Source organism: Rana temporaria, chromosome 6, assembly GCF_905171775.1.
Source record: "Rana temporaria chromosome 6, aRanTem1.1, whole genome shotgun sequence".
Taxonomy (NCBI): domain Eukaryota; kingdom Metazoa; phylum Chordata; class Amphibia; order Anura; family Ranidae; genus Rana; species Rana temporaria.
Genome location: NC_053494.1, coordinates 66,891,799 through 66,915,977, shown reverse-complemented (window position 1 = coordinate 66,915,977; position 24,179 = coordinate 66,891,799). Strand labels below are relative to the sequence as shown.

The window sequence follows — 24,179 nt, the reverse complement described above, 5'->3', positions numbered from 1 at the left end:
ACGGCGTACGAAGACGTACGCCTGTTGGATCTAACACAGATGCCGTCGTATCTTGTTTTGTGGATACCAAAACAAAGATACGACGTGCCAAATTTGAAATTACGCGGCGTAATTTCTTTGAGGATCTGCCCCATAGAGTTGATATAAGTCCCCTAGGGCCCTGAGATCGCAGCACCCCTATGAGTGGATAATCAGAAAAGTCAGTGTCATAGGTGCCAAATTGAGTTTGTATCACGTGTCTAAGTTGAAGATACCCATAAAAGGTGGTTCGGGGCAGTTCAAGCTTCCTCTACAATCCATCAAAGGAGTCCAATACATTTCCATCATAGATGTCATCCAGAGTAACTATCCCCCTAAGTTCCCAAAAATAATAGTCTGTAAATTGCTTTGAATAAGGGAACATTGGGTTATGCCAGAGCGGAATAGCCACAAAAGTGCCTTTAAAATCTGTGATTCTCTTAGCTTCCCTCCACACTGTACGGGCTAAAGTCAATATTGGTATATGTCTCTCGCCCAGTGCAGTAAAAGGTTCCTCCAGTGCCACCAATAGGTGCTTCATTTTAAGTACATAGGCAAGATAGGACTCAACCACTGCCGGCATAGGCGGTATCAGTCAGTCAAGTGGCGTAGTTGCCCTGCCAAATAATAATAGTATAGATTCGGCAATGCCATTCCGGCATCAACTTCAGAACGCCGTAAAATGGAACGTTTGAGTTTCTGCCTATTATTGTCCCAAATAAAGGAAAAAATAACCTGTCCAGGGATTTAAAAAATTATTTAGGCACCAAGCTAGTCATATGAGATGTCACATATAAACACTTGGGAAAAAGAACCATCTTTACAAGATTAATTCTGCCTACCACAGACAGGGGAGGTTTGGCCCATACATTGAGTTTAGTTTTAATCATTTGGAGTAAAGGGTCTAAATTTGCCTTAAAAGCATCTGAGGGAGATAGTGTAATAATGATTCCCAAGTTTTTAAACGAGGACACTACTTTAAGAGGGCATAATGTATCTCTACAGGAAAGGGCCTGTGCTGAAAAGGGCATCAGTGCTGACTTCTGCCAGTTCATTTTAAGGCCAGAATAAGTGCCAAATTTATCAATTGTTTGCATTGCTGTTCCTAGTGAGGCAGAGGTATCCTGTCAATATAGAAAAATGTCATCTGTGTATAATCCTATGATGTCCACTCTTTCGCCCATAGTGATACCCTTTAAGAGAGGAGACCAAAATCTGAGTGCCAGGGTCTCAATAACCACTTCAAACAGCAATGCATAGAGGGCACCCCTGCCTGGTACCTATGTACCTGGAGCTGTATAGATAAGACCATTAACTAAGAGATCGGATGTGGGGTCTTTATAGAGAATAGAGACCCATTTTTGGAACTTAGTGCGGAAGGCAAAAGAGCGTAACGCAGCCATAAGGAAGTGCCATTCTATTGAATCAAAGGCTTTTGCGGTATTCAATGAAGCCAGCATACAAGATTCAGGCACAAATTTTTGGAGCTCAACTATCAGTTGCATCCTACAAATATCGATGGAGGTGGACTTTCCTGGCATGAAGCAAGTTTGGTCCAGATGAATTATACTAAGAATTACTGCGCTAAGACGTCTGTCCAAGATCTTCACTAGTATATTGTAGTCAACCCTCAGGTATTATTGATTCAAGAAATTAATCATATTTTGCTGCTACCCCCCATCTCTCGCTCCAACCACCCAGGCAATTTTTTGTTTGGTAGAGAGAGATGTAGCCAATGATTTGACGATGAGGACTTTTTCCTATTTTCATAGGGTTTAATTAATGGTTGCAAGCTTCCCCTGCCAACAATTTATGCCCCAAACACACAGCAACATTCTTTTATCAATCTAACTCTGACTAAACTACAGTAATTCAGAGAGGGATTCCTAATAGGTGACTTTCATTTGGGTCTAGCCCCAGCTCTAGTCACCACTGCAGGTAAGTTCCTACTTCTGTTTGAAGACCTGAAAACATTTTGCCAATTTAATGTGGATTCCTGGAGGTCATTGCATGTACTAACTTGCAACTAAAGCTATTACGCAAAAAGATCCATAAGACCTGCCCAAGGACAGACATGGAAGCAAGTAGAGAGCCCTGAAGTAGATGTGTCTTCTTTAGTGATCTCTAGATTTCAGGGGCATCACCAAGGTGTGGTATATAGATAGCTATATTGGGCCAAGCTGGACCAATTTAACAATGTAAAAATATACCAATGCGTGGAATGCATCTTTAAAATCTTAACCACATGAAAAGTAGAAGGAGGGCTGGGTCCTCTGGATATAACAACCTACCATGAAGTAGATTCAATTGATATTTTCATGTTAAATATAAAAGATGGGTCTCTATGGAAAAATCCATGGTGGGAGAAATTTAGCACCTTGGTCAGCTGCTCTTTTGGGGCCACAATTGATTTTATTTCTCCATTTGTGCGACACAATTGACAACATTGGCCCAAGGGGTTTTGCTTTGGCTTTCTCTGGACACAAACTAGAGGAGTTGTAAAGGGCTAAATGTTATTGGCATGTGTCTTAAACCCAATTGACTATGCATATAATATAATGCGTGTAGATCAATGATAAATACAGTATTATGTGCAGGAATCTGCCATAAAGATGGAATTACTCTGCTGTCCATTTACGTCACAGTAAAAAAACAAAAACAGGTATGAACATATGAGCTTGAAACATGGCAAAAACAGGTTCAGAGTTAACACATTATTTATCTGCATGATAAGCAGAAAGTTAGAGAGAAGTTAAATACTGGATCATTTTTCCTACCACAAAAGATCTGCCTGATACAGTAGGCATCCTTTAACACCTATTTTTAAAGTTTTAGTTTTGTTAAGTGATAAACATTCAAAAACCAGCAATTAAAATAAATGTAAAGAAAGTCTGGTCTTAACAGCTCCCCCCCCCCCCCAATGTAATGTGAAAGAGGTTTACATGAACATCACACTCAATCATGAAACTAGTAGCACTATAACTTGGCTACACTCTGCCTTAAAATTTATTATGAGTCTACTTTTCGTTCCTACCAAATAAGGCAACAGCAGTCTGCAAGGGCTGTTCCTTTTCTATTGCTTGACTTTCATATTTGGAAATACTTCATTTTCTAGACGTCTCTACAGCTTTGTGTGACACTAGGGACAAGGCACAGATCCCACATAGATATCTTACCATTTATATCCCAAGTACAGTGTATGGACTATTTTAACTCTCTAAAGCCTAAATGGTCCAATGATACTGAAAACTGCTAACCATGAAATACTGGTTAAGATTTTCACTATAAAATGTCCAGACATAGAACTTTGCATAAAAACTGCTTTGAACATAGACCAATATCAAACATTAAATATAGGGAAGTGATGAGCGCAAATAAATAAAATAAAATATACTAAACTAATTAGAGAGTGATAAAGTGCCGTATTAATAAATATATATAAATAATAAATAACAATATATATATAGTGATAAAGTGCTGAATAATCAAGAATAAATGCCAGCGAATCAAAATAATGACAATAAAACAAAAAATAAGACAAATTCAATAAATGCTGTAGCACAAACTAAAATGTGCTGAATAGGCAATCCTGCCTATTATGTGCCAATGTGCACAGTGCTAATAAAGTGCTGATGTAACAATAAAGTTCAAGTACTAGTGAATGAGAGATGATGCTTAATATATCCAATGCCATAACCTCTGCAAAAAACACCCGGCTGGGGGTCATCACTCTGGGCTTTTAATTCTTAATTTTGGATTTCTTGGCACATCGATAGCACAAGACACTCTCTTTCTACCAGAACAGCGCCATACCTACACTTTTTCTTTTCTCTTCAGAAAAAGGAAAAGTCTGGAAAGCACTCCCCCGGCTGGCTGAATCCAGAGTGGGTCATTCCCCCAGGTACGCTACTGCCTCAGGTACTGAATTTAGTAACACATCCAGCCTTTTTGTGAAGCAAAATACTGGATTGTTTAGAATATGCTATTGTGCAAGATTATTCCTTATTTATTTATTTATTTCAGGTACTTATATAGCACCATCAATTTTACGCAGCACTTTACATATACATTGTACATTCACATCTCTGCTAAGGAGCTTACAATCCAAGGTCCCTGAGGCAGGCACATTCATACATTCCAAGTCCAATTTAGACAGGATCAATTAACCTATCAGCATGTCTTTGGCGTGTGGGAGGAAACCGGAGTACCCGGGGGAAACCCATGCAGGTACAGGGAGAACATGGAAACTCCAGGCAGTGGATTATATGTAATATAATAATTAACATTAATAAATAGAAAACAGGAAGTATTTTGTAAGCATTCTTTTTGGTTGATGTTCTTTGTATATTGTTACTAAAGTAGAAATAAAATAAAAAAACGTGTTTTTTTTTTTTTATTGTGAATAGTGTTAACCACTTCCTGACCAGCCGCCGTGATTATACTGCGGCAAGGTGGCTCGTTCCCACAAATCGCCGTAGCTGTACGTGGGCATTCCCTGTGGAGATTTGATGTCCACTGGCCACCCGCAATCATTCCCCACAGTGACAGAATGGGGATCTGCCTGTATAAACAAGGCAGATCTCCGTTCTGACAGGGGAGACCACACAGATCCCGTTTTTCTTCTATGCAGGAAGTCGGATCTGTGGGTTTCCCCAGTCACACAGTCCCCCATACAGTTAAAACACACAGTGAGGGAACATATTTAACCCCTTGATCGCCCCCTGATGTTAACCCCTTCCCTGCCAGTGTCATTAGTACAATAACAGTACATATTTTTAGCACTGATTACTGTAATAATGTCACTGGTTCCCAAAAAGTGTTAAACAAATGTCAGTTAGGTGTCCGATCTGTCCACCGCAATGTTGCAGTCCCTCTAAAAATCACTGATTGCCATAATTACTAGTAAAAAAATAAAAATAAATAAAATTGTCATAAATCTATCCCCTATTTTGTAGATGTGATAACTTTTGCGCAAACCAATCAATATACGCTTATTGCGGATTTTTAAACCAAAAATACATCGCATAATACATATCAGCCTAAACTGATGAATATATATATATTTTTTTTTAAATTGGAAATGTTTTATAACAGAAAGTAAATATAGCACAGAAAATAAAAAACGCAGAGGTAATCAAATACCACCAAAAGAAAGCTCTATTTGTGGAAAAAAAAGATATCAATTTTGTTTGGGTACAATGTCGAACCACCGTGCAATTGTCAGTTAAATCGACGCGGTGTCGTATCGGAAAAAATTTCCTGGTCAGGAGGAGGGTAAATCCTTCCGGTGTTTAAGTGGTTAAAACTACCCCTAATTCAACAGTGGGTGAAGGGACACAGACAGCAACAAAAGTAATAGTTGTTCTATCACTTAGTAAAAAAAAAGTGTTTTATAGTTGTCTATTGTTATGAGAAATTTCCCCAATCAGTACATAGAGGGCAATTAAAAGTTAGGAGAGATTTTTTTCCCACCTTAAAAATGTGGCTGGCGCTCCACTTTAAATAAAGCCTGATGCCGCGTACACACGTCCGTTTTTCGCGATGTTAAAAATTAAATTTTTTTAAATGTTATTAAAAACGATCGTGTGTGGGCTCCAGAGTATTTTTTGCGACGTTAAAAATGGACATTAAAAATTTAGAACATGCTTTTTCACGTTGTCGTTTTTAACGTCGTAAAAAATGGTTGTGTGTAGACTTTAACAACATGAAAATAACGTGCATGCTCAGAAGCAAGTTATGAGACGGGAGTGCTTGTTCTGTTAAAACTAGCGTTCGTAATGGAGATAGCACATTCATCACGCTGTAACAGACTGAAAAGCACGAAGACTGAGAAGCGTGAATCAGCAAAAGCAGCCCCAAGGGTGGCGCAATCCTAATGGAACTTCCCCTTTATAGTGCCGTCGTACGTGTTGTACGTCACCACGCTTTGCTAGAGCGTTTTTTTTTTTTTAACGATCGTGTGTAGGCAAGGCAGGCCTAACAATAATCGGGTTGAAAAAAACGTAGTTTTTTCTAGACCATTAAAAACGGTCGTGTAGAACGATCCATCAAAAATCTGTATACACATAGTGGTCTCTGGAAATTGTATTTCAATACCGATGGTAAACAAGTTTAAAGTGTCATTATACCCTAGCTAGTTAGCAGCTACATACCATATATCATAAAAACATATTACTCTGCTTACCTTGTAGCATACTTCTATACGCGGTATCAGCTATTGCATAGATATGAGGGGGCATTTCATGCCTCTTCTTCCCTTTGTACATATCAATGATTTTCTCAGAATAAATTGGAAGGGCTTTGTAGGGGTTCACCACAACACAGAAAAGGCCAGAATATGTCTGTAAAATAAATAGAGTTATTTAATTGACTGTGAAAAAGTTAATTATATTTATCCAACAAACTGAAAGCTAATGAACAAAAACACTGGTCAGGTAATCAAATGCACTAAAATATTATGTAAGTATGCTCTAAACTCACTGACAATAGACATTGATATACAATAAACAGGTAGTTGTGAGAGGATGAAATGGCTATCAGAGCATGTGTGGAGTACTTACATTCTTAACAAACCTATGCCAACTCTTCCTAATATTCTTGAAGTTTTTGTTCTAAAGCCTATTTTATCCCCAAAATAAGGTTCAGTCCTTGGGGGAACACAACACTAAAGTGAGAATCAGATAGCTACATTTGTAGACCTGTTTGTTACTGTAGCTTACTTAAGCAGAAAACTGTTTCCTAGAATTAAATGAGGTTGGGGTACTTTGTAGTAAAGTCATATTTCAGTGTTTAATCTGCACATACTAAATAAACAGACGTAATAAGAAATATCAAGGTATTAAGTGTTAAATTGTAACTAGAAATATATATAGATATAGATCTATATATCTATACAGTATATATTTGCATCATTGTTTTTCTATATATGTGGTAATTCTTCCTATCTTTGGCACCTTGGAAAAGGGTTTCACATAGGAGTACCAGGATCTCTATTTGCTTGGCCTTATAAGGAGAACAAAGACAGACTTGTTTAAAGAGATGGTATGTATGGTCTGCTTGGTATTTAGAAACAGAACATAAATGGAAATATGTTTGTTACTGACTAGACAGTCTTGACATATGACGCAGGCACTTGTTTTTTAATATTTTTGCTATTCCCAATATTACAACAGGGCCAGACAAGCTGTGACATTATAGATGTTGCTGTACTACATTTCCCATGACGCAATACCCCTCCAAGACTAAATCCTACATTTATAGTCAGCTTGGATTATCTTTGATCTTTATGAGAAAGGTAATTCCAGAACAATTATGATTATGCCACGTACACACAACCGTTTTTCATGACGAGAAAATGCAATTTTTTAAATTGGTCATGAAAAAAGGTCGTGTGTATGCTCCAGACCATTTTTCTCGATGAGAAAAATGCCAGAATTTTTTTTCGATCCTGCTCTTTTTTTTCTCGTAGTTTTTCACGTCTTAAAAAACGGTCGTGTGGACGCTTTAACGAGGGGAAAAAAACGTGCATGCTCAGAAGCAAGTTATGAGACGGGGAAATTAGCAAAAGCAGCCCAAAGGGTGGCGCCATTCGAATGGAACTTCCCCTTTATAGTGCCGTCGTACATGTTGTACATCACCGCACTTTGCTCGACCGTTTTTTTCTTGAACGTGTGTATGCAAGGCAGACTTGAGAGGAATCACGACAAATCATGTTGAGAAAAACAACATTTTTTTTTCATGACATGAATAACGGTCGTGTGTATGTGGCATTAGACTACTTTACTGGTGGTTGTTATTGTGATGGTTTAATTTTACAATTGGCAAAAACAAATAAAATTAATTATGGCCAAGATTCTAGCAAGGTTCCTGCCATTTATTTGTCTAATAGCAGCTCATGCTTTAAATAACCTGAAGCCCAAATTGTGAGACATCTGCCAATGTTTTTGCTGGTGAAGGAGTAATTCCTGACTCCATCATGGGCAGCTAATTTCAGGTTTCAGGTGATACTTGCTATGGGCATTATGGATACATTTTATCCTTCGCTTATTACTGTCCTTTTTTTAGTGGGGAAAGAGGGACAGGCCCCTGAAAAGTGAATTAATACAGTCATCTCCCACATAATAGCCTAATGGCTGTCCAAATGTGTGAGTGTTCTCTCTACCAATAAAGATAAACTGTATGAATTGACTATTATCTGAAATAGCCATGTGAAAAAGTCTCATGACTTTTGTTGGCCACCAATGGTATTGCTGAATCTTGTCTTCATTCATTACATTATTGAGCTATTAATATTCCTGGCTATGCTCTCTTTCTGTGACATAGAGTAAAAGTGAGAAGTGATATAAAAGTGAGTATGAAATACAGCCTTGCTTATGGAGGGTGTGATGGTGCTAAGGCATTATGGTTGAGAATACTTCAAAGTTAGTGATTGAAGTTCTTTCAGGCCCCCCAGTGTCAATGAGGAGGTAGAAACTTAGCAATTTGCACAGATAAAAACGTAAAAACGTCCAGTGTGCATGAGGCCATACAAGAGAATTTTATGGTTCAGATAATAGAAGCCTCTAAAGCCCCGTGCACACAATCAAAATGTCCGATGGAAAAAGTCCTACTGAATTTTTCCATCGGAAATTCCGACCGTGTGTATGCTCCATCTGAGTAATTCCATCGTAAATTCCGATGAATTTCATCAGAGTTTAGATAGAGAACATGTTCTCTTTTACTCTGATGGAATTCCTTCGGAATTACGATGTGAGTTTGGCCAGGCTAAAGCCCGATCGTGTGTACAGGGCAAAACAGAAATTGTGCGTCTTTTGGTCTGTTTCAGGTCCGAATTCAGCCAAAAATTCTGACTGAAATCAGATTTGAAATGGTGAATGAGGACGCACCGGATTACTGCTGTGGAAGTGGATAAAAACTGATGAAAATAGATGATCATCCATTGTCATCTGTTTTTCCATAAGAATGCATTGATGTCCGCTTGCCTGTATGTGTGAAAGGGGCCTTACTGGACTTTGAAAAGAAAAGCAATGGTCACTCTGCTTTATCTTGCTATAAGAATGCTTCTTGTCAGAACATGAACTAGTTGGCTCCTTGCACTGCTTTTTCCTCTCACACTCCAGATCTGCTATAAAGAGACTGACACCAGGTAAAATTCAAGTACTTACTGCCTGCATTTAACTTATACATTTAATGATGTATTCATTAATACAACGCTGCATTCATTTATGTGACCTCTATGTCAGGAACATGGTGCATGCTTAAATTCTGGTCTACTTTAGTGTATTGGCAGCCTTTTCAAATGAGAAGGCATGACATAACAGGCATTAACAGGCATATGTTAATGCACTACAATTGATTGCTTAGATCTAAAAGTGCCCAAAGATGCACTATAAATGGTACTTTGCATTTAGAGGCCTGCAGAGAGCTGCTTATTCATTGTATACACAGACTACTATTAAAAGTTGACAAAAGATTAATAAGTAAAATGGCTTTGAAGATGACCAATATTATTAAAGAATAACTGAAGGCAAAACTTTTTTCACATTTAGGACCCCTGTCAGTTCATATTGCTGTCTGTGGCACCATTATGGAGATTTACCCTCTCTATTTGTCCTATTTAGCATTATCATTAAAGTGGTTGTAAACCCACAGGGACAAGTTATACCTACAGGTAAGCCTAGATTAAGGGCAACAACTTCAAAGGCGCATGCGCTGTCTTGAAAGGGCACACTGTGCCGTTTCAAGCCGGGGTCATGCCGTGAAAAGCGGCTCCCGCGCGCATGCGTGGGAGTGACGTCAAGCGACTCCGGCCAGTCAGAGAGCCGGAGTTTGCGGCCCCCGGAAGAAGAGGGTTGAAGATGGATGCTCGCTGCCAGCATGGAAGATGGTGACATTGCAGGCTTCTACTGAAGGTAAGTGTCACATAATGGGCTACGATGCGATGCATCGTAGCCCATTATGCTTTACCTTTGCAGGAAGAGATAGATGAAGTAAAACCCATCAGGATTTACTTCCTCTTTAACCACTTAAGCCCCGGACCTTTAGGCAGCTAAATGCCCAGGCCAGGTTTTGCGATTCGGCACTGCGTCGCTTTAACAGACAATTGCGCGGTCGTGCGACGTGACTCCCAAACAAAATTGGCGTCATTTTTTCCCCACAAATAGAGCTTTCTTTTGGTGGTATTTGATCACCTCTGCGGTTTTTATTTTTTGCGCTATAAACAAAAATAGAGCGACAATTTTGAAAATAATTCAATATTTTTTACTTTTTGCTGTAATAAATATCCCCCAAAAACATATATAACTTTTTTTTTTCCTCAGTTTAGGCCGATACGTATTCTTCTACCTATTTTTGGTAAAAAAAATCGCAATAAGCGTTTATCGATTGGTTTGCGCAAAATTTATAGCGTTTACAAAATAGGGGATATTTTTATTGCATTTTTATTAATGTCGCAGTCACGAAAAAAAATCGCTGATCGCCGCCATTAGTAGTAAAAAAAAAAAATTAATAAAAATGCAATAAAAATATCCCCTATTTTGTAAACGCTATAAATTTTGCGCAAACCAATCGATAAACGCTTATTGCGATTTTTTTTACCAAAAATAGGTGGACACTTCGGACAATTTTGACACATTTTTGGGACCATTGTCATTTTCACAGCAATAAATGCATTTAAATTGCATTCTTTATTGTGAAAATGACAGTTGCAGTTTGGGAGTTAACCACAGGGGGCGCTGAACGTGTTAGGCTTCACCTAGTGTGTGTTTACAACAGTAGGGGGGTGTGGCTGTAGGTCTGATGTCATCGATTGTGTCTCCCCTATAAAGGGGATGACACGATCTATGCGCCGCCACAGTGAAGCACGGGGAAGCCGTGTTTACATACGGCTCTCCCCGTTCTTCAGCTCCGGGGAGCGATCGCGACGGACCAGCTATAAACGAATAGCCGCGCCGTCGTCCCGGATCGCTCCCAGAGGTAAGCCGCCCGCCGCACGCAGCGGGGGGGTCCCGATCGGACCCCCGACCCGCGGAAAGGCAAGGACGTATATATATGTCCTTCTGCCTGTCCGTGCCATTTTGCGGACGTAAATAGTCGTGCGGCGGGCGTTAAGTGGTTAAAAGATAAAGTGAAAAAATTCAGATTTTGGGTTGTCACCAAAACGGGAATAGAGGAAACATCTTCCAATGAAGACACAGTTCTGGTGACCCTGGTGACAACCAGGAATTCCCTCACTTTAGGGGAATGCCTGTCACTTCCATTTGTGGGTATGGGGCACGAAGCGAAGGAAAATCTCCCCAGTGGGACACAGATGGATAACAAAACTGTTATAACCCTCCCTTAAGCCTCGTACACACGACCGAGTTTCTCGGCAAAAACCAGCAAGAAACTTGCTGGGAGAAAAAAAATTTCGGAGGAAACCGGTCGTGTGTACATTTTCGTCGAGGAAACTGTCGAGAAACTGGACGAGCCAAAAAGAGAGCATGTTCTCTATTTCCTTGACGGGAATGGATAAAATTGGCTTGTCGAGTTCCTCGACAACCTAACAAGGAACTTGATGAGGAAAACGATGTGTTTCGTCCGTCGAGTTTCTCGGTCGTGTGTACGAGGCTTTACTCTATCCAAAATGAAAACAAAAGTTTTGCCTCTAGTTCTACTAAACTAACTAATAACCTTATTTTACACAAAGTGGAGATTGTGACAACATATGTGCAACATTGAAATCACATTTACAACTTGAATGTGAAATTTTACACTTGTTTTTTACACTTGATTTAGTGTTAGTAGATGCCCTGCTAATCTCAAATTTACTTAAAAAAAAAAAGGATTTTGAAAAATTGTAACAGCAAGAGTAGCATAACGAGGAAATTGTTGGTGGAATTATTGGAAATAATAAGCAGTTCATTCCTTTTTAACAAAGAATAAATTTTTACCTGAAAAACTCACAATATATGACTAGTTATAGTCCCAGATCAAAGTAGACATACCCAGACAAGGAAGTAGATTAAGTCCAGATAATAGAATGGGTATTATTATACAAGTAATAGCTTACAATTTTTGCAATCATCACTAGAAAGTATCCAGAACACTTGTTACAGATTGTTAAACTCATTATACTCAAAGTAAATTCTTGAAATCGTTCCAAGTAAGGAAGATCTGCCAAACCTTCAGTATGTACAAAGAAGCAAATGTTCATGCTTCAGAAACATGTACAATTTTACTTAGTCTTTGAAATGACTGAAACAAGGGAAGAACCCTTATTACTGTCCAGACATTGGAGTAAAACGCCACTCTCATCTTTCTTCAAACTCGGAGTCCATTAAAAAATATTACAGGAGAAAAGTGTGATTTGTCTTTGTTCTTGAAACAAATTTCCAGTATATGGTAACTTACTGTATTAATATGGTTTTCTGGGTTGTTATAATGCAGAGACTGGGTATGGGTTCACTGCAAAAATAGCTAGAGACTGCCTTGTCATGATTGTCATGTTAGAGACTCCTTGGTTAGAGAAAGACTTCTATGCAAGAAACTGTCTTGTTATAGACAACCTTGTTTCTATTGGACTGTCATGTCAAGGATTCTTTAAGAAAGATTGCTCAGTTATACAACGATTAACATTTGGGAGCCATTTAAGGAACTGATTACCATGTATCTATGGCCTACTCTCCTTTCCTGTTTGCCATGTACCCAGACTACTCACTATACAATGAAAAAGTTTTCCAAATTTTGTCATGTTACAAGCAAAAACATAAATGTATTTTATTGGGATTTGTCTGTGATAAACCAACACAAAGTGGCCCATAATTGTCAAGTGGAAGGAAAATAATAAATGGATTTAATTTTTTTTTTACAAATAAATATGTGAAAAGTGTGGCGTGCATTTGTATTCAGCCCCCCGAGTCAATACTTTCTAGATCCACCTTTCGCTGCAATTACAGCTGAAAGTCTTTTTGGGTATGTCTCTACCAGCTTTGCACATCTAGAGAGTGACATATTTGCAAAATAGCTCAAGCTCTGTCAGATTGGATGCATCTGTGAACAGATTGCCACAGATTCTCAATTGGATTTAGGTCTGTACTCTGACTGGGCTATTCAAACACATGAATATTCTTTGATCTAAACCATTCCATTGTAGCTCTGGCTGTATGTTTAGGGTCATTGTCCTGCTGGAAGGTGAACCTATGCCCCAGTCTCAAGTCTTTTGCAGACTCTAAGGCCCCGTACACACGAGAGGATCGATCCGCTGAAATTGATCCGCGGACCGGTTTCAGCGGATAGATCCCCTGGTGTGTACAATCCAGCGGATATTTTTCCGCGGATTTTTTCCCCCGGGGATGGATTTCCAGCGGATCAAAATCTCTTAACATGCTGATTGATCCGCTGGTCTGTACAGACTCACCGGATCAATCGTCCGAATCCATCCCCCGCATGCGTCGTAATGATTCGACGCATGCGTGGAAGTCCTTATATGACAGCGTCGCGCACGTCGCCGCGTCATCATCGCGGCGACGGCGCGCCGCATCACCGCGGACGGAATTCCGCGGGGATTTTGATCTCATGGTTAGTACAACCATGAGATCAAAATCCGCCAGAGGATTTATCCGCGGAAACGGCCCGGAGGACCGTTTCCGCGGATAAATCCTCTTGTGTGTACTAAACAGGTTTTCTTCTAAGATTGCCCTGTTTTTAGCTTCATCCATCCATTGCCCTGTTTTTAGCTTCATCCATCTTCCCATCAACTCTATACAGCTTCCCTGTCTATACAGCTTCCCTGTCCCTGCTGAAGAAAAGCATCCCCACAACATGATGCTGTCACCACCATGTTTCATGGTGGGGATTATGTGTTTAGGGTGATGTGCGGTGTTAGTTAGCAAAAAGTTTAATCTGACCAGAGCACACTCTTCCAAATGTTTGCTGTCCCCCCCCCCCCATGGCTTCTCGCAAACTGCAAACCTTACTACTTATGACTTTCTTTCAACAATGGCTTTCTTCTTGTCACATACATTTCCATAAAGGCCAGATTTGTGACGTGGGCGACTAACAGTTGTCCTGTGCACAGATTCTCCCACCTGAGCTCTGGATCTCTGCAGCTCCTCCAAAGTTACCATGGGCCTCTTGACTGCTTCTCTTATTAATGCTCTCCTTGCCCGGCCTGTCAGTTTAGGTGGACGGCCATGTCTTGGTAGGTTTGCAGTTGTGCCATACTCTTTCCTTTTTCCAATGATGGATTGAACAATGCTCCATGAGATGTTCAAAGCTTGAGATATTTTTTTATAACCTAACCCTGCTTTAAACTTCTCCACGACTTTATCACTGACCTGTCTGGTGTGTTCCTTGGCCTTCATAAAGCTGTTTGTTCACTAAGGTTCTCTAACAAACCTCTGAGGGCTTCACAGAACATCTGTATTTATACTGAGATTAAATTACACACAGGTGGACTCTACTTACTAATTAGGTGACTTCTAAAGGCAATTGGTTCTACTAGATTTTAGTTAGGGGTATCAGAGAAAGGGGGGCTGAATACAAATGCACACCACAACTTTTTCTGGTTTGGATATCCTTTAACAGAAACCTCTTAAATTCAACTGATGTAAATCTCTCTTCAACTGAGTACTCGATACAGCAGGGACCTCCAAATTTTTCAATATGCGGGCCGCTTTGTTTATTTTATATTTTATACACAGGCAGAAAACAATCAGTTTACAAATGAGCAAATCAAATTTGACTGAATGAATGTTTAGCTTGGAGATTTTTTGTAATCAGCATGATATGCTTTACAACAGGGAAAGTAAACAAAACAAAGAAATTCCAAGTAAACTCAAGCCAATCAGAGTCTGCACTTACATAAAAGTCCTTATCAAAGCCCCATTATATCATAGTTCCCACTAAAGTCCCCCTTAGGCTCGATTCACACCTATGCATGTTGCATTGAGCGTTTTTGCAGGGCTTTTTGCTAAATCGCGGCAAAGTCGCAGTAAAAACGCGGTAATTGCGTTTTGAATGCGGGTCCATTGAATTCTATTACATGCAAAACGCTGCTTTTTGCAGGAAAAAAAGTCCCTGACCCTTTCCAAAAACGCAGAGGAACAAAAAAGCATCGATGTGAACATGTTCCATAGGAAACCATGTTAAAAAATGTCCCTGCTTTTCTGCAAAATGCATAAAAAAAAAGGATTAGTGTGAATGGAGCCTAACAGTGGAGTCCCCGCTTACATAAGGGTCCTCATCAGAGTCCCTACTTACATCATGGTCTCCATCAGATTCCCCCCTTACATCAAAGGGCCAGGTAAAATCTTGCAGCGGGCCAGATTTATGTGGAGCAGGCTCTACAGTAAATGTTTTGGCTGATGTGTATTTTTTTCCTTTTAAACTAGTGTTTATTTTTTGTGTACTAATGTCAACAAATGAAAAAAGTAACTGTACCTTCTTGTTTCATGACAAAGAGTTGTTCTTTACTTGTTTTCTACCTTCGAGTTTAGGTACCAAACTTTACTGAGTTACAGCACAAATGTTACTTATTTTTGTGTTAAACATATTCGCGCTTCTAGAATGTTGAATTAATGCCTCCCTTTGCCCGATCCAATCTCCAATTGGTGACCGTTGGCATTAAGCTTACAGAACTGTATGTCTTTTCGTCTGTTACTACCTGTATCAAAATAATCTTCAATAAAGATCAAGATTAAAAAAAAAAAAAACTGTATATGGCTTAAAAGCGATGTATGTTTTTTCATACTTACCTAGGTGGATGCAGCATCGGTCCGATGCTGCATTTGTCCCCTAGCACACCTAACACTGAGAACTGAGTGATTGAATACCTACGATTGCTTGGTTCTCACAGCTTGCTAAGTAGAGGGCTGCTGACTGTCAGTCAGCAGCTCTCTGTTCTGCCTTCACCTTGCACTCACTGGAGTGCTGGACTGTGGAGGGGGGTGGGACTGGGAGGCTGATCTGGGTCTAGGCATGTGGGCAGATCCCGACTTCATTATCGCGATCTTGCCCAAACCTGGACCGGCTCTGTGACATCAGCCGATAGTGGGCTTCAGTCTGCAGTCTGTTGAAAATGAGTTACAGGAGTGCAAAACAAACTGCACTCCTGTGATCCATAGAATAAGTACAACCAAATGAGCTTTGGCTGTACTTCTCCTTTAATATACTGTAGATGTATTCACCAAAATTACACTAATTGGCCCACCACTCTCCAGCATCAAGTTAGGATTATCTATAATTGTAAAAAAAAGGTTCTACCTTTCTTTTAGCATTTAATCATAAGCATATGGGTTAAAGTGATTGTAAAGGCTCATTAAAAAATAAAAATAAAATAACAAACATGTTATACTTACCTTCTCTGTGCAGTTGGTTTTGCACAGAGCAGCCTGGATCCTCCTCTTCTAGGGTCCCTCTTTTCTGCTCCTGGCCCCTGCCTCTGAGTGCCCCTTAGCCAGTAGCTTGCTACAGAGGGCACTGTAACGGGAGTCAGATTTGGGCACAGGGTGAGCAAGAAAATAATGGACATTAAGAATGTGGCATGGGTTACTTAAAATGGAACCCTGTATATGCCATATTAGAAAGACTGATTGAATCATACTGTTAGGTGCCGATGTCAACTCCAGCCACCTGTCTGTCTGTTGTCTGTTATAATGTAAATTAGTCTAGTATGGCTTCTCTTTCAGCCATTGTAGTCTGGGCTAATTAACCCTGCAATTGTGTGAAGGAGTTCTGTGTTGATTTGTGATAATATTGATTGTGTCTTCTGAGTCATCTAGGCTGTCAAAAGGGATTAGTTAATGAGCTCATGTTAATTAGGTTTCAGGTCATATGTGTATTTCCAGACTAAATGAGCAGGAGGCATGCACCTCCTCTTTTGACTGTGTATAAAACTTGTATTGCTTTCAATGAAGATTCATTCCTGCTTGACCATCAATACAGGGTTTCTTGTTCGGCTGGTTGGAGGGTTCGCTAGCTGCCTTTGTGTTCGGGACTGGAATGTCCTCAACGACTTTAACACCTTTCATACTCGGGGTGTCGTTACAGGCACAAGCCGAGTCAGAGCTCCGTGTATCCACTCAGACACGGGGGCCCCACCCCTCTCTCCCCTGATTGGCTGACTGACTTTGATTGACAGCGGCGGGAGCCAATGGCACCGCTGCTCTTTCTCAGCCAATCAGGAGGAGTGTCCTGGATGGCTAAGGGGATCATGGACATTGCTCGAGAGAGAGAGGGGGCTCAGGTAGGTAATTAGGGGGTGCTGGGGGGGGGGGGGGGGTTCTACACACAGAAGTTTTTTTTTATCTTAATGCATAAAATGCATTAAGATGAAAAAACCCTATGCCTTTACAACTAATTTAAGGGTTTCAAAGAAATGATTTACTGTCAAAGAAGCAGACCAGACCAATAACATGAAAGCTATATGCATAAACAATGCTGTCAATGTGAATGTCATTAGCCCCTAACTTGTTCTTACTTGTGTTTTTTGGAGTAAATATTTGTGTAATTAGTAAAAATGTTTATAAAAATGTGGGTCTCATGATAACTACCACAGCTGTCACTGTGCAAGGAAATTACTAAAACAGAAAATTATTTAGTATCAAAAGTGTTTTTTATAGCTCTCCAATTATTTTGTTTTAGTTCGCTGACTTATTTTAGGTTAAATAGTCGCTATTGGTTACTGCACTTTGGACAATGATTGAAATTTTGCACTTTATTATTAACCCTCCTGGCGGTATCCCCGAGCGTGACTCGGGGTGGGTTTTTTATGCTGAAATCGGTAACCCCGATTCACGCTCGGGGTAGATATGCAGAGCCTGCAGCGTGCGCTGGCTTACCTTGTCCTGGATCCAGCGATGTCACCGCGCTGTGTGAGCGAGCGGGACCTCGCTCGATTCACACAGCGTCCTCCTGTGCCGCCGATCTCCGTTCCCTGCGACGTTACGACGCACTGGAGCGGAGAACGGCGCCAAATTCAAAAACGTAAACAAACACTATACATACAGTATACTGTAATCTTATAGATTACAGTACTGTATGTAAAAAAAAACACACCCCCCTTTTCCCTAGTGGTCTGCCCAGTGCCCTACATGTACTTTTATATAATAAAAACTGTTCTTTCTCCCTGCAAACTGTAGATTGTCCATAGCAACCAAAAGTGTCCCTTTATGTCAAAAATGGTTTTAGATCAGCTAAAAAACAGCGATAATAAATTATAATCACTTGCAGAATTGTGCGATAGCGATTTGTGGGGAAATTCGTCATAATAAAAAAAAAATAATGACAGCGACAATTCTGCAACTGACCAAATTTCAGTGATTTTGATTTGATTACATTATTGAATAATTTTTATTAGAATTATATTATTATTTGTTATAATTATTTATAATTATTTATTATATTATAATTTATCATTTTGTTTTTAAAAAAATTTCATACCCGGGATGCCTACAAGACTCTTGTTTGGTCAGATTTAAGTGAGTTATTCCTAAAAATTACAGGCCTACAGTATAAAACGCCAAATTTCCTTGCAAATAATTGTACCGCTTTTGGTACGTAATTCCAGACAGAATCATACCGCCAGGGAGGTTAAAAGAGAAGTAACGTTTTTTTTTTTTTTCAGAAAACATACTTACTTCGGTGGATGCTGCATCTGTCCCCCGGAGCCTCTGCAATGAGAACCGAGCAATCAAACACAGCCGATTGCTCAGTTTTCAGAGCTCCATGAGCAGAAAGCTGATGACTGTCAGTCACAGCTCTCTGTTCTTCTCCGTCCTCGCTCATTGGATTGCTGAGCTGTGGAGGGTGTGGGGGCGTCTGGCTCAGCCTCTCAGTGGCTCGCTGAGAGGCTGAGCCGGGTGTCAGGACAGCCACTGTGGTCAACGAGCTTTGGCTGGACTAGATGTTATCTATCAAATAATCTGAGAGCAGAATTGTCTATGTATATGGCTTATTGCACCCACATTCCTTCTACTCAATATGGAAAGGTATACTAGAGAACCTGAATAATATTATGTGTAAAAAAAGCTAGCGTATGATATAACATTCTGTCTTTTACATGCCGATTAGCACAATTTCTAAATTATATACATTTTCACTCATCCTCCATTTTCCTGGCAGGCGGCACTCCCCCATGCTCTGGCAATGGACTGTCCCCTGGTGTCCTCACATTCAGTGCAGGGATATGGACTACGCATCGATCTTGATGATATTAGGACCTTAGACCACGGAAGCAGGGGGAGAAGATATTGCAGGAACTAGTCTAGCAGCTCGGAGGAGCGCAGCTGCAGGTAAATAGATCTACTTTTACAATGCCCCCAGACCGAAACATGCAGTCCTTGCTGCGAAGGAGAACTCTCCAGTTTCCTAGAGTTGGACTTTATATATATTTCTCAATAGCCATGAAGACCAAATGTCTTTGCAAACCCAACAATTACCCAGTAATCTTAGCAGCAACTTTTCACTGCGCTGTATATAACCCGTGCAGAGCAGCACTGTGGGAGGGATTCAGCAGGCCCACCCACTCTACACTGCCTGCAGAAAACTATAGGATGGGTGGATACAAGACCAGTTATACTGCACAATGAGTGAGGAGCAGTGACTGGTCTTTGTAACAGGAAGCTAGAGCACAGAGGCACATTTTCCTGCTGGATTATGGGTAAAAATAAATCACCAAGCATACCAAAATTTAAGTGAGAATACACATGCCTCTTGCATTTAGACAATATTTGCTTATCCTGGAGTGCAGCTTTAATAATGTTTTCTTTTTATTTATTTTTTTATACAGGTTAACAATGCTCTCTATTGCAATAGAAAGTAGCTGGTACAGTATAACTTAAAGTAGTATTAAACTCCAAAACAAAAGATGTAATATATTGCAGATTACCAAGTTTTCTTTTTTGAGACTTATTTGCTTTACCTGGTAAGGCCATTAACACACCTCCTGTATTCATGTGCCTACACTCTGCATCAGGGATCTCCAAACGACGTCCCTCCAGCTGTTGCCAAACTACACATCCCATGAAGCATTGTAAAACTCACAGACATGACTAGGCATAATGGGAATTGTAGTTTGTAAACAACTGGAGGGCCATAGTTTGGAGACTCCTGCTCTAGATAAAGGAGTAACAAAGATACATTTGGACAGCAGCATTTGTTATTCTGGGGGGTGGGGAGTGTTAGATGTACTAGCAGATTTAAATACACTAACAAATCGAAAAACTCCCGTTAAAACCTATTTGGCAATTACAGAAAACAGGTTTGCTCCTTTTGGGATAAATAAAATCTGATTACTGTAAGCACCAGTGCCGATCCTGCCCTCCCTGGGGCCCTAAGCAAAATGACATGTCACATTAAAGTTGAAAAGCGGGGGGCGGCGCTGACATATCACGTTAATGAAAGTTGAGAAGCGGGGGGGGGGGGTGTTCTGCTGTCAGAAATGACATCTTACATTAAAGTGAGAAGCGGGGGGTGCTGACTTATTACCTCTTCTCCCATGCAGCCAGCGAGTTGAGAATTGGGATGAGATGAGGGGCCGAAAATGACTTCTCACCAGGCAGGGGCCTCTAGTAATTTGGGGGCCCTAAGCGGCTTGCATAGTGAGCCTATAGGGTGGATTGGCCCTTCTGAGCACCCCAGTCAAATTTAAATGGTTTATCTCAATTGCTACATCTGCGGGACAGCCTGCTCCATTAACCACTTGCCGACCGCTGCACGCCAATATACGTAGACAGAATGCCGGCGGCCCGCAATTGTGTCATGGAGAGCCAGAACGGGGGATGTCTGTGTAAACAAGGCATCTCCCTGTTCTGCCTAGTGACAGGACACTGGCCGTCTGCTCCCTGTCATCGGGAGCAGCAATCAGTGTCATGTCACTAAAAACCAAGCCCCCCCACACAGTTAGAATCACTCCCTAGGACACACTTAACCCCTTTCTCGCCCACCGTGGTCCCTGCCAGTGTCATTTACACAGTAATCAGTGCATTTGTATAGCACTGATCTCTGTATAAATGACAATGGACCCAAAATAGCGTCAAATAGCGTCAAAAGTGTCCGATGTGTCCGCCATAATGTCGCAGGCATGATAAAAATTGCCGATCGCCACCATAACTAGTAAAAAAAAATTATAATAAAAATGCCATAAAATGATCTTCTATTTTGTAGACGCTATAGCTTTTGCACAAACCCATCAATATACTCTTATTGCAATCTTTTTTTACCAAAAATATGTAGAATATGTATCGGCCTAAACTGAGAATTTTTATTTTTTTTTATATTTTTTGGGGGATATTTATTAAAGCAAAAAGTAAAAAATATAGCTTTTTTTTCAAAATTGTTGCTATATTTTTATTTATAGCACAAAAAATAAAAACTGCAGAGGTGATCAAATACCACCAAAAGAAAGCTCTATTTGTGGAAAAAAAAGGTTTTCAATTTTGTTTGGGTGCCACGTCGCACGACCGCGCAATCGTCAGTTAAAGCAACGCAGTGATGAATCGCAAAAAATGGCCCGGTCATTGGGCAGCCAAATCCTCCGGGGCTGAAGTGGTTAAAAAACAACAGACATAATGGCAGGATCACCAGGTTAAAATAAGAGAAAAAAAAGTCTAAAAAAGAAAACAAATGCAGCCATCACATTTGAGGCCTCGTACACACGGCCGAGGAACTCGACGTGCCAAACACATCGAGTTCCTCGGCCAGTTCAGCCCTGAAGCCGCCGAGGAGCTCGGCGGGACGAGAGCTCCCATAGAACAACGAGGAAATAGAGAACATGTTCTCTATTTCCTCGCCGAGGTCCTCGTCGGCTTCCTCGGCCGAAAGTGTACACACGGCCGGGTTTCTCGGCAGAATTCAGCCAGAAACTCGGTCGGAAGCTGAATTCTGCCGAGGAAACTGGTCGTGTGTACGAGGCCTAAGAATTGGTAAGTTACAATTTAATAAAAGTTTGCTTTTGGGCTTAATACTGATTTAATTGCACCACAATTGAGTCAGTCATTTTTATGTGTAGAGTAATAAACTGGTGCATACCTGCAAATTCTTGTCACCAATTTGTCACGGTCTTTTTTATATTGGAAATGTATCTTTCTGCCTTTCCTTTCTATAAATGTATCTATCCATTGAAAACCTAGATTTTCTAATCATTTATCTAATTTGTAATGAGAAATAATTCTATTTTTAAATTCTTTGTAAAAAAAAAAAAAAAAAAAGGCTTTTCTAACGTAATGAAGTTAATCTTTTTTTCTTATTCTTTCTTTTTTGTTTTTTGCTGTGAAAAGCATAAGTAGCATGTGCATCGTTCATGCTCCTCTCTTCTTCATTAAAGCAAATAACAGAGGAGGGCGGATTTACAAATCAAGACAGTGCTTAGTAAACTGTGATTTGTTATGTGATTACTGTCTGGTAGTGACTATGACCACTATCTAGAGACCATTGTTATTGGATTTCAGACTGTTTACCATGTTGGTTGCAGGAATGCTTTCATGAGAGATACGTGAAAACTGCGATTGGCTCTCCTAAAAAAAAGCAAGCTGACTTACATGGACTCTGTTTTCAGAAATTTGCGTCTCTGAAAGTAGTATGCAGATAATGAATTAATGTGTATAAGAGTGTATAAGATTAGCATCGCAGTAAATCCAAGAAATCAGCAATTTCAGCAGGAAATCAAATAATGACAGCCCTGTTAGGCCTCGTACACACGAGGAAACCGGTCGTGTGTACACTTTTCGACGAGGAAACTCTTGAGGATCTCGTCGAGCCAAAAAGAGAGCATGTCTTCTTTTTCCTCGACGGGAATGGGGAAATTTGTCTCGCCGAGATCCTCGGCAGCCTATTAAGGAACTTGACGAGCAAAACGATGTGTTTCGCCCGTCAAGTTTCTCGGTCGTGTGTATGAGGCTTATTCCTTCATAAGAACACCTATAACACATCTATATGAATGCTTCTAGGGCTCTTCCTGGATTCACTACTTTTACAATTTAGAATTTTTTATGCACTGTCCAGTATTTGCAATACCAATTATCTTTATGGAGGGCAGGGATGGACTGGCCATTGGGACTACAGGGAGTTTCCCAGTGGGCCGATGGTTCAGTGGGCCGGCTTCACTGACAGTGGACCGCCACCCCCCTCCGCTCCTCTGTCTCTCCCTTCCCGCAGCACTCACCTGGGGGGAACAGAGAAGCAGGGGGAGGACCAGAGGAGCAGGAAGGACGACAGAGGAGCATGGGGGAGGGGACAGCTGACTCAACAGCTATGGCCTGGGAGTTTCTCACTTCTGCCTAATCCTGTCCCATAAGGGGGGCACCGAACTGATTCTTTGCCCTGGGTAAAATAATGTCTAGCTTCCCCACTGGTACTGCCTATAAGAGTACCAGTACCCGCTGGTCTACTCTAATAAAGTAGAATGGCTAGTGGCTAGTGAAGGGGGAGAGGGGGCTTGGGTGGCCGGGGGGGGGGGGGGAAGTGGGCCAGTCTGGATGAAGTCCAAGGCCAAATTTCTGTCCCAGTCCAGCCCTGATGGAGGGCGTTTTGCTGAAAATCACTTCAAAGGCACAGAAAACAAAATTGTCTTTAATGCATTGCACTAAAACAAAAAGCTTTATACTGTAAATGTGACTTACATAGATAAGGCCAGAGAAGTATCTTTCTCTTAGGTTGTGCAGAACAGATGCTTCATTAAGGCAAGTCAGCTCCGCCATGTCCTCCACTTTGGAGAATTTTGGGGGGTTCATTTTCTGGATATCATCCTTGTTTAGTGTCAATTTCTTTCCATTATCCAATTCCACCAGGACCTCGTCACCTTTCTCTTCCTTGATACTTGCAGCTTCGAAGCCATGTTTCTCGGATGGCACCCAAACCTGTTTTTTGGCTGACCAATCTGCCTGGGCAGCAGGGCTGTTTATGAAGTCTTTGTCCAAAAAAAGGAACTTTTCATCTTCAGACATGTTTTTTTTGTGACATTTTGACTGAAAGGGTACCTAATCGGCAAAAAAAAAAAAAAAAAAAACAATTAGTGACAAATGCATGACAAAAAAGTTTAAAAACAACTTTCTTTGTAAAATAAGTTAAAGGGTCATTATCCTTCCACCTGTAATTGTCAGATATGTCCTAAAGTCTAATTTCTTGCCCACTTAAAGGTAGCTGCTGTGCCCACATTGCTGCAAGCATTGGCTGTGCAACTAGAG

General features: G+C 40.6%; 1 protein-coding gene across 1 annotated transcript in view; it reads right to left on the bottom strand.

Annotated features, from left to right (window-relative positions):
- The window catches only part of MYH11 (myosin heavy chain 11), a 149,435-nt gene extending 125,496 nt beyond the window's left edge, over positions 1–23,939 (bottom strand). The window contains 2 exon segments of the mRNA XM_040356919.1: positions 6,203–6,359; positions 23,616–23,939. Coding sequence (XP_040212853.1) covers positions 6,203–6,359; positions 23,616–23,939 — 481 coding nt within the window.
- Between the last annotated feature and the right edge of the window lie 240 nt (positions 23,940–24,179).